Raw genomic sequence first — 15,189 nt, forward strand, 5'->3', positions numbered from 1 at the left:
ATCACACTTTATAAAATCGTTTGAATAGATTAATTATTTTAGTTTAATTTAGTTGATAATTAATCACAAGTCATCGTGGAAATAATATTCTACTTATTACTTTATTATATGATGATCGTGTATACTTGCATGTGTATTTGACTAACAATGATACTTCAGGAGTAGATAGGATCACATTAGACATGTAACTGATATTGCCAAAGTCGTAAGCTAAGATTCTATAACCATAGCATTCTGGTTATATCGGATAGGCCAAAGTTTGGTCCTTATAGCTAGTGGCGGAGGCAGAATTTTCAGGAATGGGGTTCAAAAAATATTTTTTGTAAATGAGAATTGAATCTATGACCTTATGAAGGTTTTTGAATCCTCTTGATCACTAAACTACACTTTTGGGTTGTATTAAGGGGATTCAAAACTTAATATATAGAGGTAAAAAATAGATTTTCCTTGAATATACAGTGTAATTTTTCGGCGACGCCCCCCTAAATCCACCACTGCTTATAGCTCGTTTGGCCAAGCTGTAAAAATCAGTTTATTTTGAGAAGTGTTTTTTCAAAAGTAATTTTGGCGAGAAATAATTTGTATTTGGCTAATTAATTTGAAAAACAGTTCCGATCAACAATTAGTGTTTGACTTACCTCCCCCAAACAAAACAAAAAAATAGAAGCAAAGAAAGAAGCTTTAACTTTTTGTTCGCACGATTTCTCAAAGGCTTCTGGATCTGTTCGTTCGGTAAGTTGACATTTAAATTAATCCTATTTTATTGTAGCATTAAACATTTTTAGCTGTGTTAATCCGACGTTTTTTTTTTTAATGTATTCTATATGTTCATACAGAGGAAAATTGATGTTTTTATAAGTTAGAAGAGAAATTAATGTTTGTGTTGTCGTATATTGAAGTTTCATATTTTTTTGATGGTCTATTTTGAAGTTGATCTGAAATTGAGGTTCCGGAAAATGCCTTAGTTCTAATTTGTTCTTTACTAATTGATTCTGGAATGTGCAAGTTTCTTCTTTTTGTATCGTTGTTTTTTAACATTTTAAGCCGTGAAGATGCAATGTTCTCCATATTTTTCTGGTGAATTTTATGGTTCATATGGAGGAAATTACGTTTCTGATCTAATTTTTGTGGTTTCTATTAATTTTTTTCTGAAGCTCCGGGTTGATTCTGGACAGTGCTTCACAAGTGTTACAAGGGATAGACTTTATATGCATCTTTTCATTTTACCATGTCGAATTCAAGTTTATTCGTATTCTAAATGTTGCAATTAATATTTTTAGATGTCTTCACGCAAAGTTCTTTTTTATGTGTTTATCGAGGAAATTACATGTTATATTATGGTCGATTTGAAACATGACTTGATTTGAATTGGAGGTTCCAAAGATGCCTTAGCAGCTCTAGTTGTATACTTTATTGATTGATTCTGGGCAATGCTTCACAAGTTCTAACAAGGAAGAGACTTTAAATGCATGTTTATTTTGTATGTCTAATCGGAAGTGTGGTACATGATTAGCTCTCTTCGAGTCTAATTGGAATTGTGGTACATGATTAAATCTCTTTATGGTTTATGTAGGTTGTCGGTTCCGTTTGTATTTGAGTTTTGATTGTTGAACCCCCGCACAAATGGAAGAAGAGAAGAAGAAGAGGAAGAACAAGAAAAAGAAGAATAAACAGACCAAAGGGATTGAAAATAATGCCGTTGGTGCAGAAGAATCAGCTTCCTCCAATCAGAATCATGCTGCTGAAATACGTTGCGCTGAAGCACATACTGATGATACTTCAGGAGCAGATGAGACTCCTAGTAGACATGTTACTAATGGTGCCAAAGTCGTAAGTTTGACTTCTGCAACAAATCATTCGGGTTTATAGGTTTATTTGTTTTCCAAATCTGAGCGGAGTCACGTTTCTAGAACCATATATATGTAGTTTCCATGCCACTTTCTGATGTATTTTTTTTTTTTGGTGAAAAAAAAAAGGAATTCTTTTGTATTTCATGCGTTCATATTTTAACATCATTGGGTGCTCCAAAAATACAGCCAAAAAAAAAAGATTGTCCAATTGATAACTGTCCTTGTGTTAAAAGCTCCAAACTTGTCTCCATGAATTAATCATCAAACGTTGCTTATTAGCTTCTTGCTTCCAGCTAAACTCAGTTTAGAAATTGAACTGCTGCACAACAAAGGTTGTGTTGGTTGTGAAGAAAAAGTGGGAAATAAAACTTTGTGTGTGTGTGTGTGTGAGAGAGAGAGAGAGAGAGAGAGAGAGAGAGACATTGTCCAATTCGTAAAGAATATCTTTTTTGCATCATCATCACCTTATATGGTTGAGATTAAATAAGGGCAGAAAATTGTTGATCTAAAGCCCAAAATGGTGCCTTTCACTTCGTCAGAATCCAACTTAGCTTATAGCCTTATACTCATCTCTAAACCCCATACTAGGTTTCCTTATATTCAAAGTTATGCTAAAATTGCTGCATCATTATTGAGAAAGAATAATAAGAACTTACGTAGTTTTCCTTATGCTTGATCGCTGAGAGAATCGGTATAAAAACTTGAAAGCCCTGTTATTTTATTTTTATTTTTTGATAACCGTAGTGACCAGGCCAGCTTGCGAAAGCCCCGTTAGAGAGCAACATTTTCCTTCTTTCTTTCTTTCTTTAGTTTCCTTTATGGACAAAAATGGAGGTGCAACATTAAATGCCTTTTGTAGAGTGCTTTCTTTTAAACTGTGTAAGCGGGTTTTAATGAAATTTTAACCATAGGTAACAGATTCTTTACATTTCAAAGTTCTATGGAAAGCTGGAAGATCTGGAAATGGAGAGGAGTCCTTGCCCCAGTGAAGGTGAAGTTAATAGGAGAAATTCATGAAGGAAAGGGTGCAAGGAAGAAGAAAATAAGGAGAGAGAAAATGAAAAGAGTGATATTGGAACGTCTTGTGGGAATCAGGAAACGGAAATAAATAAGAGAAGAAAAGAAGAAAAATAAAAGCATAAGGTTTAGAACTAATCCTGCTTGGTGGAGTTTGATAGGAAGTAGAAGTAATTAAAAAATATGTTGAATGCCTTTTTACCTTTCTATTTTAAAGCCATCAAAAATGGTAACTAAACAGGTTCCCTGCTAACTTTTAAGGAGGCAGATGGATTATATGTGCAGAAAAAGTAATTCATGGGGTTAGTAGCAAAAGAGGCTATGATCTAAGGGGCTATAAAACAACAACAAACCCAATTTAATCCCATAAGTGGGGTCGGGGGAGGGTAGTGTATATGTAGACCTTACCCCTACCCTATAAAGGTAGAGAGGCTGTTTCCGATAAAGGTAGAGAGGCTGTTTCCAATTGACCCTCGGCTCAAGGAACTGGGGGGGGGGGGGGCTACAAAGCACTTCACAATTTCCATTTGCTGGCTGCTATCATTGGAGTCCACTTCTGGCTTTTGCTTGCTTGCTTACTTGTTTATTGTTCCTTTGTATTGTTCATTTTTTGTTACTTCCTAAAAGTATTGGGTCTTTGATACTTTCTGATATGTTCTCTTTTTGGTACTCTTGCTGGTACAGTCATCTTTAGCAGAAAATGAGAAACACGGTAGGATGGATACAGAGGTGAGTTAAGGCCTCCTTTTTGGGCAGTGTTTTGAACTGCTTTTAGTTATGGGCTCATTATTTGACGATAATTGTATTCCTATCTCTCTCTATCTTTATATTTATTTAACTCATGACAAGTAATTGTTTTCTCTATTTTATGGACAGCCCACTTCTCAAGAGAAAATTAAACAATTACAGAAAGACAAGGATGCACATATGCAAAAAGAGGTACAAGCTGTAAAATCTCTTACTTGCGTAGTCTTTACCTGAGTTTACATTCATATAAAATCGCCATATATATTTCCTATCTACATTATAATTGAAGCATCTAATGCTTACAGCTGTTTTACAGGTTATTTCTGAGGAGAAACTTAAACAATTAGCAAAGGAAAAAGATGCCAATTTACTGAAGGAGGTAACAAAAACTCTACGTACAAATTTTGCATCATAGAACCTATAACTTTCTAATTCATTTTTAGGCCAAATTTTGGTGCTTAATCAGTTTTAAGATATTCTTTCCTCCTTCTAACATTATGGATTTGCCTTGATCTGCAGTCTAACCTTGAAGAGAGGATTAAACAACTACAAACTGAAAATAAAAATCATATGCATAAAGAGGTATTTTTGAACTGCCCCTGTCCCAAAATGGGCACCCCTTTCCATTCCAGAGGAAAACAATTGATTTTGGACTAAAATTTAAGTGTATCTTTTCGTGACTCAAATATTGGTACAACTGTGTAGTACTTTTTATGTGTTGTTCGAATTATGCATTTACATTTTCAAAATTGAATTATGCTAGTCCACTTAAATTTTGAATACTGGTCAATTGACCCTTGATGAGCGAAAAAGGACCAGGGGAAGAGGAAGTATCATGCAACAAATTGTACAGAGGTTGCAAATCATTGCTGTGTTGCTAATAATCCCTTTTCCCATTTATTCTATCTACTTTGAGTTTTATGCTCTTCTGCAATCTGCAGGCTAGCTTTGAGGAGAAAATCATGCAATCTCAAAAAGAAATTAGCAGTCTCAAGAGGCAAGAGGTAATGGGGAAACATGCATAGATGCATATTGCACTGAAAATAGTTATGCTTTCTGGAATGTATTATCCACCTAAAAGGTCTTTCTTTGTTTGGTCATTGATCCTTCTAGAGCAATCAGTGACTTTTTGGGCTTTTGCAGGCCGGCCAAGAAGAAAAGTTAAGACAACTGCAAATGGAGAAAGATGTCTACCTGCAGAAAGAGGTTCTGAAACTTCTAACATATTCATCTTCTACTTCTGTGGAGGTGTTCAAAGATATATGCACTTAGGTTTAGGGTGACGCTAAAATATTATCTTTTATTATCATTAGGGCTCCTTGATCGTTGCCTTTTTACTCATTAAAGAGTCTTTAAAGTTTCGGTCTACTTGACAAGAAGTTTGCTCTCTGTAATTTTCAGGCCGAGTTCGAGATGAAGAATTCTCAATTACAAAGTGAAAAGAATTCCTGGCTTCAAAAGGAGGTGATAGCTCCATATTACAACGAACATGTCCTTGTTTATTAGAATCAAGTTGTTTTTTTTCCTCTCTCTAAGAATATATATTCATTTTACCTTTACTGGATATAAGAATTGGATTATCATATCCTATTCTCCACTTCTGCCCCCAATTTTGAGGTTTTCTTTTGAGGCATGCAGTAAGTTTCAGTCTATACCTTGTTCGTTGCAGTCAGGCTTTGAGGAAAGAATTTGTCAGTTGGTGAATGAAGTGGAGAAGTTGAATTCAAAGAGGGTAATGATTCCTGAACTTAGTATTATTAGATCTTTATGTGCTTCTGTTGTTTCACTTGATTGTGGGGGTCTTTTCATCCTATTGACTTTTGTGCAAAACTTTTTAACTTTATGTATTGAGGAAATTTAGTTATATTTTCTCCTTGATAATTTGATTGGTTCCAAAAATTTCACGAGAATAACTTTAGCACAAATATCAGGAGAGCTTGGAGGAAAAAGTAGAAGAGATGGAGAAGGAAATAGAAAACAGAGTCCAGAAGGAGGTAATCTCTCTTCTATCTAGTAATTTTGACAGGGATTTGTTCCTAATATCCACTGTGCTGATACTTTCAGTTTTTGTTTTTCTCTTGGTTTTTTCTTCTCTTGGTTTTTGGTTCCATTTGGGGCAAAAAATAACTAAAAGTTGCAAGTTTGGTATTTTGGATTGATTATTGCAGTAAAGGAGATAGAGGATGAAGTTAGGTATTGATTAAAACAGAATCCTTGAGATGGGATAGATTTTAGCCTAATACCATCTTTCTTGCAGGTTCACTTGGAGGAAAAAAACAGTCAATTGGTGGATGAAGTGGAAAATTTGAATTCGATGAGGGTAAAGAATTTAAAAGTCACTGTTAGTAAATTCCTATGCACTTCTATTGTTTCACTTGATAGTGGATGTTTTTCATGCTTTTGACTTCTGTCTCATACCTGTTTACTTTCATGGTGTTTAGCAATATATTTATGTTCTCCTTGATAATTTCCTGGGTTACAAAAACTTTTCGAGAATGACTTATAGCATGAATATCAGGTGAGCTTGGAAGGAAAAGTAAAAGAGATAGAGAAGGAAAGAGAGAACTGGTTCCAAAAGGAGGTAATCTCTTATATCTTAATGCTTTTGTTTTGAGTGGACTTTGTTGCTAGTGTCCGCTGTTCAGAGACCTATATTTATCATTTCAGTTGGGGCCAAGTAATAACTAGCATTTAACAAGTTAGGTATTTCGGGTTGCATTGAATGCAATTATGTTACACAGCTCCATTAAGTTGCTATAAAAATTCTGTGAGTAGCGATATGATATGCTTATTTGATGAGGAGAAAAATGAATATGATTCAAGATGCTTGGCAATTGAGAAGAAACATATTCATAAAAGTATTTGGCTTTAATTAAATGCTCATAGATATAATTATTTAGCAAAAACAAAGTGGACACTGAAGAAATTGTTAAAGAAAAGTGAATAACAATTTGAGTCAGATGGTTTTGGAAATACTTGGTGACAGATAAATGTGGTTTCTACTAAGAAGAATAATAAGTTCTCTTGTTCACGAAGCTGTCTGCTCTGTAGAGGGAATAAAAGACAAAAAATAACATGGAAAGAAGGAATCATGGTAAATCATACTTAGCAAGTGCAATGCACGATGTTCATTCATTTGGGTCTTCCTGTATGATGCCAAAAACTTCTGTATTTTGTCCTAACAGATTTCAAAAAGTCATTTTTGCTACTCAACATGTACTTTTCTTGTTTTCTTCCATCAAGTGGCATTTTCTACTTAATCGTAATTAGTCATGTTCTGTACATATGAACCGAAATGTCAGTAGGAAGTGCTACTAAGATGAAACAGTGAGATATAAAAGCTTTATGGCAGATAATGGCAGTACATTTTTCTGTGGAAAACCTACTGTACTAATCTTTCTGGATACAGGGTTTTCTTTAACAAGACTGTGTAATAAGGTGGTGCATGCGAGTCAATGTGCACTTAGCCAATTGCACATCAATGAGTTAAAGAACAACTATTAATGTCATTTAGTTTACTGGAACGCAGAGCAGCTGCTCAGTTTTTTCTGGGCACGCATATAGAGCTTAGTTGGCTTTAGCACTTCCAGTGGAGTAGAAAATGAGAAAGGAAAATAGTTGACTGGTCTGAGCTACATGGATAAATCTGTTTGATTTTCCTTCGCTAAGCTACTTGTGAATCAATTGTTGCATTCTCCTCCCAATGCAGTAGCCTTTTTTCAAGAATTTACTTATGAACATAAAGAAGAAAAATAACAGGGGACATAACCTAATTGTTAGTTTTATCTTTTAAGTGCTAGTTATTGTGAAATGCTTCAGTAAGTTCAAAGCATACTCTCTTGTTTTTTTTTGCAGAAGTCATTTCGAGAAATAATTTCCAGCCTGAGTGGTGATAATGCCCTTTTAGAGGCACAGGTATGCAGTTCCAGCGACCAGAATATGTGATGATTTTCTTGACTGGATTTCTTTTCCCATCAAACTGTTATAAACCTGCAGATTTGGGTTTAGCATCAATCATACAATGGGTTCTTTGTAAAATAGGGCAACCCAGTGCACAAAGCATCCCTATTCACGCAAGGTCCGGGGAACCACCGCACCAAGGGGATGTGTTGTAGACAGCATACCCTAATGCAAGCATTAGTGGCTGCTTCCCCAGTTCGAACCTGTGATCTATAGGTCACATGAGACAACTTAACCGTTGCTCCAAGGCTCCCCTTCACAATGGATACTTTGTCCATATTGGAATTTTGATTTGAATAGTTTTGGCGTTCCAAATTCCAATGATGGGATGCAACTTTATTGATTGATATGAATTGTGATATTACTTTTCCTGAATTATTAACCTGTGTGTTTTCTTAGACCATATGTATTCTCCTTATACATAAAAGTAATTGGGAGTTGTAGTTGAGCATCTAAAATTTTGATCTAAGCTTTGCTTTTCCAGACGGTATATCCTGAATTTTGTAATGTTGTCCTTATTATGGTTGTTGATGTGTGACATGGTGGAGCGAAATTGATAATCATTGCCTATTATTTCCTAACATGGAAATTAAAATCAAAGCCTGGCAGGTGAAGGAGTTCGAAGGGTTGAGGACCACTATTGTACAAGAAAATCAGGTACTCAAAGAAAATGTACAAATTCTGCAGACACAAGTCTATAACCTTGAGAAGAGTGCTGCAATACCTTATTCACCAACTGGGAGCAAAATGGTTAGTTGTTAATAATCTCTTTCATATAAACCTGGTCCTATTATTTGTTTCCTTTCATTTGTGGTGTACTGCTGGAAGGTGCCAGACCCATAGCACCATTCCTTCTTATTCTTCTTCTGCTCCTCCTCTCTAAAAGCACATTTCATGTTCAACATTCCCTGTGCTCTTTTTGGTGCTTCATGGATCTCCTGTTATATCATATATGTCCTCCATGTATCACTAGAGTTGCACAGAGGTGCCTGCACACTATATTGCTGCATAAGCTAAGATACTTATAATTTTGTGGACATGTTCGGTACTAACCATGGATTGGGCTTTTTTCGTAAAGTTTTTGTAAAAACGAAGAATTTAATTCGATTTTCTCTCCTATTTACTACGGCGACGAAGAATCAGATTATCACTATATTTATTCCTTTTTCTATTTCTTCTTCCAAGTGCTGAACTGCAGGATAACCCCTAGGGGTTGTGGGTTTTTTTCTACCAATTTGGGCTCTCTCCCTTCACCACCCCCATGGGGATGGTCTACAGGGTTTATAACTGCTCCTCTTACTACATGATGCTTACCTGCATATATAACTTGACGTTTCATGGTTGGGTCGATAGTTCACTAAGATAAAGTACGTAGCTAGAGGAATTTTCCTAGATGTCACTCCTATATTTTAAGATTTGAGAGAGTGCATAAATCAGGGAACTCTTCCCTTCAGATTTGCAGAAATCTTAGCCCATGCAGGGATAGAAACTTCATATCAGATTTTTAGAATCTTGATCCTACATGAGTAATATGGAAGTCAAACATGACCGATTTTTACACTGTCCACTTGGATGCCAATTGGTTTGTGGGGAAGACATTAGGACCAATGGGAAAAATCCCTCTTGAGACTATTCAAGGAGTGATAGGAAATAACACTGTTGATTTGGCTGGCCAACCTCATACGGCGTCATGACTCATAAGGAAGATTGAGATTAACATGTTGAATTTTTAAATATTTATTAGTAAAGATCATGATTGAATAAACAATAAACATGAGAATGTAGTTAACTTGACAAGTATTAAGTGACCTACTTGACCATTTTCTATTTGATGATAACTATTAGCATATCCATCATAAACCATTTTTAATGGCACTTAATGTATTTAAGTGATCTTCTCTTTTCATGAAACACATTCAGTATGTACATGCATTCTAATCACATAACATTTCAGTTTGAAAGTTAGGGATGTAACCAAAACAAATTTATATTATGGGTAATGGACAATATATATTAACTATCAATATATCTATGTACTTACAACACATTGTTTCACATCAACATGCTAACATAACCTATTTTGCTTTGTCTTGATGTAGAATACTCTTGAAAATGGGGATCTGAATTCTGAATTAGTAGTTACCCGGGCATTGGTGGACAAATTAGTCAGTGAGAATGCAGAGCTTGTGGAGAAGGTATTAGTAATGAAATTCCGCTTATTATTCTCTTACCTGAAGAGTCTTAGATTATGATATAGTCGTCTGGATTGGTAACCATTATTTTCTTATATAGGTGAACAAGTTAAATGTGGAGCTCGAACAAAGAGGTCCAGCAATGGAGGTATCTTCATCTTTAGGCTCCGATGCAGTTAGCAGGAGCTTTGGGGCAGCTCATGTTGCCAATGAATCAGCCATTGCGTTAGATATGAGGCCTGGAGCCGTTCAGGAGCATGAAGTGGATCATGATACAGAGCCAAAATCTAAACTCAATGAAGCAGTGCTGCAGTCAGGTGAAAGGCTGCAATCTGTAGAAGACGCCATCGACAAAGCTGAGAGGAGAAATCACGAGCATGTGGCTAAGATAGATGGCAGTGTTGTTGTAAATTCATCAGAAATCGAGTCTGATGAAATAGTACAAATCCCATTAGACGAGAATGAAGTTCAGTCAGTAGATTTAGAGGCTGCAAAAGTGAATCAGCATGATGAAGAGGTTCCGCTCACCAATGCACCGTTAATTGGTGCTCCATTCCGTTTGATATCCTTTGTTGCTAGATATGTGAGTGGTGCTGATTTGGTTGATAAGAACTCAGCAACCTCAAACCGATAACCTGTAGCTGTAAGTTTTTACACAGTGAAAAGGAGAAGATGACACCAAGATTAAACATGGTCATGTCTCTGAGCTGAATGAAATTCTTATTATAGTCTTAGGCTGGATACTGCCCCTTTTTCTACCAAGTTTATCCATAGGGCTTATAGTTATAAAAGATTGAAATCTTGATTTTGACCGTTTTAAACACATAGCTGAAAGTTTGAAGGAAATGTGGAACCAAATCTATGCTAGAGAGATGAGAGTTGCAGTTGGCTAATTTAGCCAGATGGATTTTGTATCCATTTATACTTCATTTGGATGTGTTGCACTATCCCTTTAAGCTTCTACTGCATGGGTGGCTTACATCATTAGTGTTAAAATTTGGGTAAAACTGGGGGAATTCCATAAAAGCAAGCATGCCTTTGTGAAATTGGATTCGTATTGCCAATGAAGTAAACAAACAGGCTATAAGTTGAATTGTGAAAAGTATTACAGATTGCCTTAATAGCCCATTGGCTCCTTTCCACTGTTCAAATCATCAAATCAAATGGTAAAATAAGTTTTGGGGTAAACTAAACCTAGACATAAAAGTGAGATTGAATTATTCGTTGATTTTACAGAATCAGTCAGATATGGAGAAATGATGTCTAAAAAGTCGGAATTATACTTGAAAGAAAAAGATAAAATTTGCACTTTTGGTAATAGAATGTAGTATGACAAATGCATGAGTAATCATGGTGTTGGACTAGTTGGGCTCCTAGACTTGTTATCTTCAGATGATGGCCTGTTTCCAGAATCTGATTGCTGAATATCCTCAATCATCTGGACAACTTGGTTCATGTCAGGTCTTGTTTCTGGCACTTTTGCTACACAGGTCATTGCAATCTGCAGCATCTGCACCATCTCGTCTTCGATATTTTGAAACTTGATGAGCTCAGCATCAAACACCTCAGCTGTCCACTCCTCCCTGACAACAGACTGCACCCATCTCGGTAAATCTACCACCTCATCATGACCAGGTGGCTGCACTGGTGCTTTGCCAGTAAGGAGTTCAAGAAGCAGAACGCCAAAGCTGTAAACATCGGATTTCTGAGTACATTTCCTTGTCTCGATCACCTCGGGTGCTCTATATCCTGCACTCCTAGATGGGATTGTAGGAGAGCCCATTAGAGGAGTAAGACCAACATCTGAGATGCATCCACTATTGTCATGGGTGAGAAGTACATTGGATGACCTGATATTGCCATGAATTAATTTCCCACCGGTAACAGAATGGATATGGGCAATGCCACTTGCAGCTCCATGCGCAATCCTTAACCTGGATTCCCAGTCCAGTGTTCTTCCCAACTCTCTGTTGCCTATAATCATAAACAAGGAACAATGAGACGAAAACACTCTCTTGTATAAATAGTTAGATTGATAATTAGGATTAGCGTTCGACAACTTGCAAGTTGCACCTTGCTTCAAAATTTTTGTAGAGCTGTGAATGCATGAAAGCATTATCACATGTCCTATTCTTTGTAACTACAAACTCTTCATGACAAATTGTGCTCATTTCAGGAGAGTTTCTTTACATGGAATCTCTGAATGCTTTTAGAAGGAAATTTGAATAGAGGCTTTTCTGATTTCATGAAAGTTTTAGCTCAGTTGATTTCTGGTCCTAAATACCCGAATGGGTATGACAGCTTAAAGAGTGGGAGGATAAAAGGGAAAGAGAAGGAACTTTACCATGCATTCGAGTGGATAAACTGCCCGCTGGTACATGATCATAGATAAGAAGTTTCTCATCCTTTGAAAAGTAATAAGCACGAAGAGCAACAACATTTCCATGCTGAGCAACGGTGCCAATTATCTCCATCTGTTGTTCAAACTCTCTTTTGCCAACAACAACTTCCTTCAGCCGTTTCACAACGACAGTTGTTCCCTCCTCCAAGATGGCCTTGTAGGTTGTTCCATAACTCCCTTTACCCAAAACCTCAGCTGAGGCTCTCAACAAATCTTCAAGATCGAAATTGAAGGAACAGCCCCCAAAGAAAACCAATTTGTTCTTTTCAGCAGCTTGTACTCCACTACTGAAGTCCTCTGGTTGCTTCGGACTTCCTCCTCCATTAAAGTCTTTTCTTTCCTGAACACCTCTCGTAGTATAATATCGCTTCATACAACACAAGAAAATCAACACAGCTAGACCGAGAATCCCTCCAATACCCCCTGCAACAATGCCAATGATAATCCCTGTGCTTAAGCTCCTCTTGCCTTTTAGCTTTTCAGGAATTGTTGGAGAGGATGGCAGGACACTTGGGGAACGAGATAGTGGAATTGGACTCAAAGGTGGAAGTGAAGGGAATGGAGAGGGTGAAGGTGCAAAAGAAGGGCATCGAGTCAAGGGTGGTCCACATAATAGAGAATTTCCTTGAAATGAAGAAACAGGAAACTTTGCAAGGGATCGTGGAATTGAACCATTGAGTTGGTTGTTGCTCATATTCAATTGCCTAAGCCTTGGCAGGTTTACATTAGGAATGGATCCTGTGAGCGAGTTGTTTTGTAGGTTTAAACCAGTAAGACTTGTCAAATTTTGAACTGTTGTTGGAATTTCTCCTGAGAAGGAGTTGAAAGAGAGATCAACGAAGTTGAGCTGTGGAGATAGAGAGGAAGGAATCTCACCAGAAAGTTGGTTTTGTTGGAGAAATATGAAACGGAGGGAAGGAAGAGAGGTGATGTCTGAAGGAAGATTTCCCTTGAGCCCATTGGAATGAAGGCTGAGGGTTGTTAGTGCATCCAGTCTTCCTATGGTATTGTCTGGAATAGGACCATAGAGTCCAATAGCAGGAAGCCGAAGTGCAACAACACGAGTTCCATCTGAGTTGCAACTGACGCCATGCCACGTGCAAATGGAAGAGTTAGTGTTCCATGTGAACTTTCTAAGATGAGGTACTGCAGAAGCAAAGTCAAGTAGCGCTTGTCTATCTGAGCTTAGGTCAGCAATAACTTTCGGGGAGAGGAGCAAAAATGGAAACAGGGAAAGAGCAAGCAGAGCTAGTAGCTTCATCATTTTAATAATTTGGAATGAATATGATTTCCAATTTGCTCCCTCCCAAGTCAACTCAAGTCTCCATATTGAGTATCATCCATTTGCATCACCTAGCAACGATAGTACCACCGTGAAACAAAGTTAGAAGGAAATTAAATACACGCACACAATACTGTTGCAGTATGAAATGAGCAGCCAATTCTCATGGTCAATCAAGCAAATCAGTAGGGTAAAGGATCTATACTAGTTTCAAAATCTGAATTTCCAACAACTAGTATGAATCCTCACTTGTCCACTCATATCATCATCATAAGCCTATTGTTGATGTATATTCACTTAAATTCACAGTAACGGTTAAGGCCTCCTTTAGAAACAAACATCTTAAAAAGTTAATGGCCTCCCTAATGCACTAAATCGAGGAGATAAGGCGATATTATTATAAGAATAAGATCCCACTTTCTGTTTATGTTAAGTGGAAACATTAATACAGCAAATGCAAAGGAAAGGAGAAAGATAAAGCAAGAGCGAGTATACCTCAATTCTTGAAAAATGGCAAAATCCCATAGGAAATCTGAAGCTGGGGAATTAAGTGCAGTGAATAAAATGGGGGAGCTTAATAACGGTTGAGAATCTTGTGCTTTACAATTCCCCTCTACTCCAACGGCATTTTGTTGAAAGAAAAAGAGTATTATTCTCTCAAGCAAGAAAGAGCCAAACTGTGTTTCTTTGAAAAGAAAAGTCTTTTCAGCTGGTAGGAAAATTAAGAAAAGAAAAGCCTTTTGAGCTTGTTCGTGAAGCAAACGGAATCTCTTTCACAGATCTCGATATTTTCCAACTACTTCTTCCTTTCTTGTTTATCTTGAAATGTACTACTCATTTTCATCCATTTTGTAACTCCAGGGATATTATTATAAGAATAAGATCCCACTTTCTGTTTATGTTAAGTGGAAACATTAATACAGCAAATGCAAAGGAAAGGAGAAAGATAAAGCAAGAGCGAGTATACCTCAATTCTTGAAAAATGGCAAAATCCCATAGGAAATCTGAAGCTGGGGAATTAAGTGCAGTGAATAAAATGGGGGAGCTTAATAACGGTTGAGAATCTTGTGCTTTACAATTCCCCTCTACTCCAACGGCATTTTGTTGAAAGAAAAAGAGTATTATTCTCTCAAGCAAGAAAGAGCCAAACTGTGTTTCTTTGAAAAGAAAAGTCTTTTCAGCTGGTAGGAAAATTAAGAAAAGAAAAGCCTTTTGAGCTTGTTCGTGAAGCAAACGGAATCTCTTTCACAGATCTCGATATTTTCCAACTACTTCTTCCTTTCTTGTTTATCTTGAAATGTACTACTCATTTTCATCCATTTTGTAACTCCAGGGATATTATTATAAGAATAAGATCCCACTTTCTGTTTATGTTAAGTGGAAACATTTTCACTGGAACTTGGTTTTGGTTGCAATATATATTTCATATTAGTGTAATAATTTAAAGAAACAAAAAGGAAAGGAGGTGCTCTTTTTGACCTTAATTTAATATTTGGTCGTTCAATTACATTCACCTAAAATTTCGGCCATTAAAGTTCATAAGACATCACTAAGATGGAGAGGGTCACTAAACATGGTCTAATTTTTCATTCATTGATATTAGTCGTTTTTACGTGACTCAAACTTCTAATTTAGAGAGAAGGGGGGGATTATGCAAATAATATGAAGACCCAAAATCGTATTAATTACTAATGTAGTAGTTAGTCCTCCAATTTTTTTGTATTCTTTGAAGAGAAAGAA

General features: G+C 36.6%; 2 protein-coding genes across 5 annotated transcripts; one reads left to right on the forward strand and one right to left on the reverse strand.

Annotated features, from left to right (window-relative positions):
- The first annotated feature begins 249 nt into the window (after positions 1–249).
- Positions 250–10,612, forward strand: LOC107820574 (uncharacterized). 4 transcript variants are annotated; one of them, XM_016646875.2, is made up of 17 exons: positions 250–732; positions 1,574–1,830; positions 3,552–3,596; positions 3,744–3,806; positions 3,931–3,993; positions 4,134–4,196; positions 4,556–4,618; positions 4,758–4,820; positions 5,016–5,078; positions 5,284–5,346; positions 5,546–5,608; positions 5,872–5,934; positions 6,133–6,195; positions 7,470–7,529; positions 8,184–8,324; positions 9,674–9,769; positions 9,867–10,612. In XM_016646875.2, the coding sequence occupies exons 2-17, from the start codon at positions 1,624–1,626 to the stop codon at positions 10,398–10,400; spliced, it is 1,713 nt and encodes a 570-aa protein (XP_016502361.1). In that variant the 5' UTR covers positions 250–732; positions 1,574–1,623; the 3' UTR covers positions 10,401–10,612. The 4 variants fall into 4 exon arrangements, with proteins under 4 accessions (XP_016502361.1, XP_075078953.1, XP_075078954.1 ...); XM_075222852.1 differs by having other exon boundaries at positions 596–732; positions 5,872–5,955; XM_075222853.1 differs by lacking the exon at positions 250–732 and adding an exon at positions 812–1,480 and having other exon boundaries at positions 5,872–5,955.
- Positions 10,613–10,837: 225 nt separating this feature from the next.
- On the reverse strand, positions 10,838–14,865 carry LOC107820573 (putative inactive receptor kinase At5g58300). Its single transcript, XM_075222851.1, has 3 exons — positions 13,945–14,865; positions 12,111–13,520; positions 10,838–11,740 (listed from the first exon to the last, which is right to left on the reverse strand). The coding sequence occupies exons 2-3, from the start codon at positions 13,429–13,431 to the stop codon at positions 11,115–11,117; spliced, it is 1,947 nt and encodes a 648-aa protein (XP_075078952.1). The 5' UTR covers positions 13,432–13,520; positions 13,945–14,865; the 3' UTR covers positions 10,838–11,114.
- Positions 14,866–15,189: the final 324 nt, after the last annotated feature.

This window comes from Nicotiana tabacum, chromosome 10 (assembly GCF_000715075.1).
Source record: "Nicotiana tabacum cultivar K326 chromosome 10, ASM71507v2, whole genome shotgun sequence".
In the NCBI taxonomy this organism is placed as follows: Eukaryota; Viridiplantae; Streptophyta; class Magnoliopsida; order Solanales; family Solanaceae; genus Nicotiana; species Nicotiana tabacum.

What these genes read in the sequence shown, in the direction of transcription:
- LOC107820574 (XM_075222852.1), top strand. Translation starts at nt 1,624, where the DNA reads ATGGAAGAAGAGAAGAAGAAGAGGAAGAACAAGAAAAAGAAGAATAAA. An exon ending in TTACTAATGGTGCCAAAGTC is followed by an intron (nt 1,831 to 3,551) that starts GTAAGTTTGACT and finishes TTGCTGGTACAG; the next exon opens with TCATCTTTAGCAGAAAATGA. An exon ending in ATGTCTACCTGCAGAAAGAG is followed by an intron (nt 4,821 to 5,015) that starts GTTCTGAAACTT and finishes TGTAATTTTCAG; the next exon opens with GCCGAGTTCGAGATGAAGAA.
- LOC107820573 (XM_075222851.1), bottom strand. Translation starts at nt 13,431, where the DNA reads ATGATGAAGCTACTAGCTCTGCTTGCTCTTTCCCTGTTTCCATTTTTG. An exon ending in TTTATCCACTCGAATGCATG is followed by an intron (nt 11,741 to 12,110) that starts GTAAAGTTCCTT and finishes TTATGATTATAG; the next exon opens with GCAACAGAGAGTTGGGAAGA.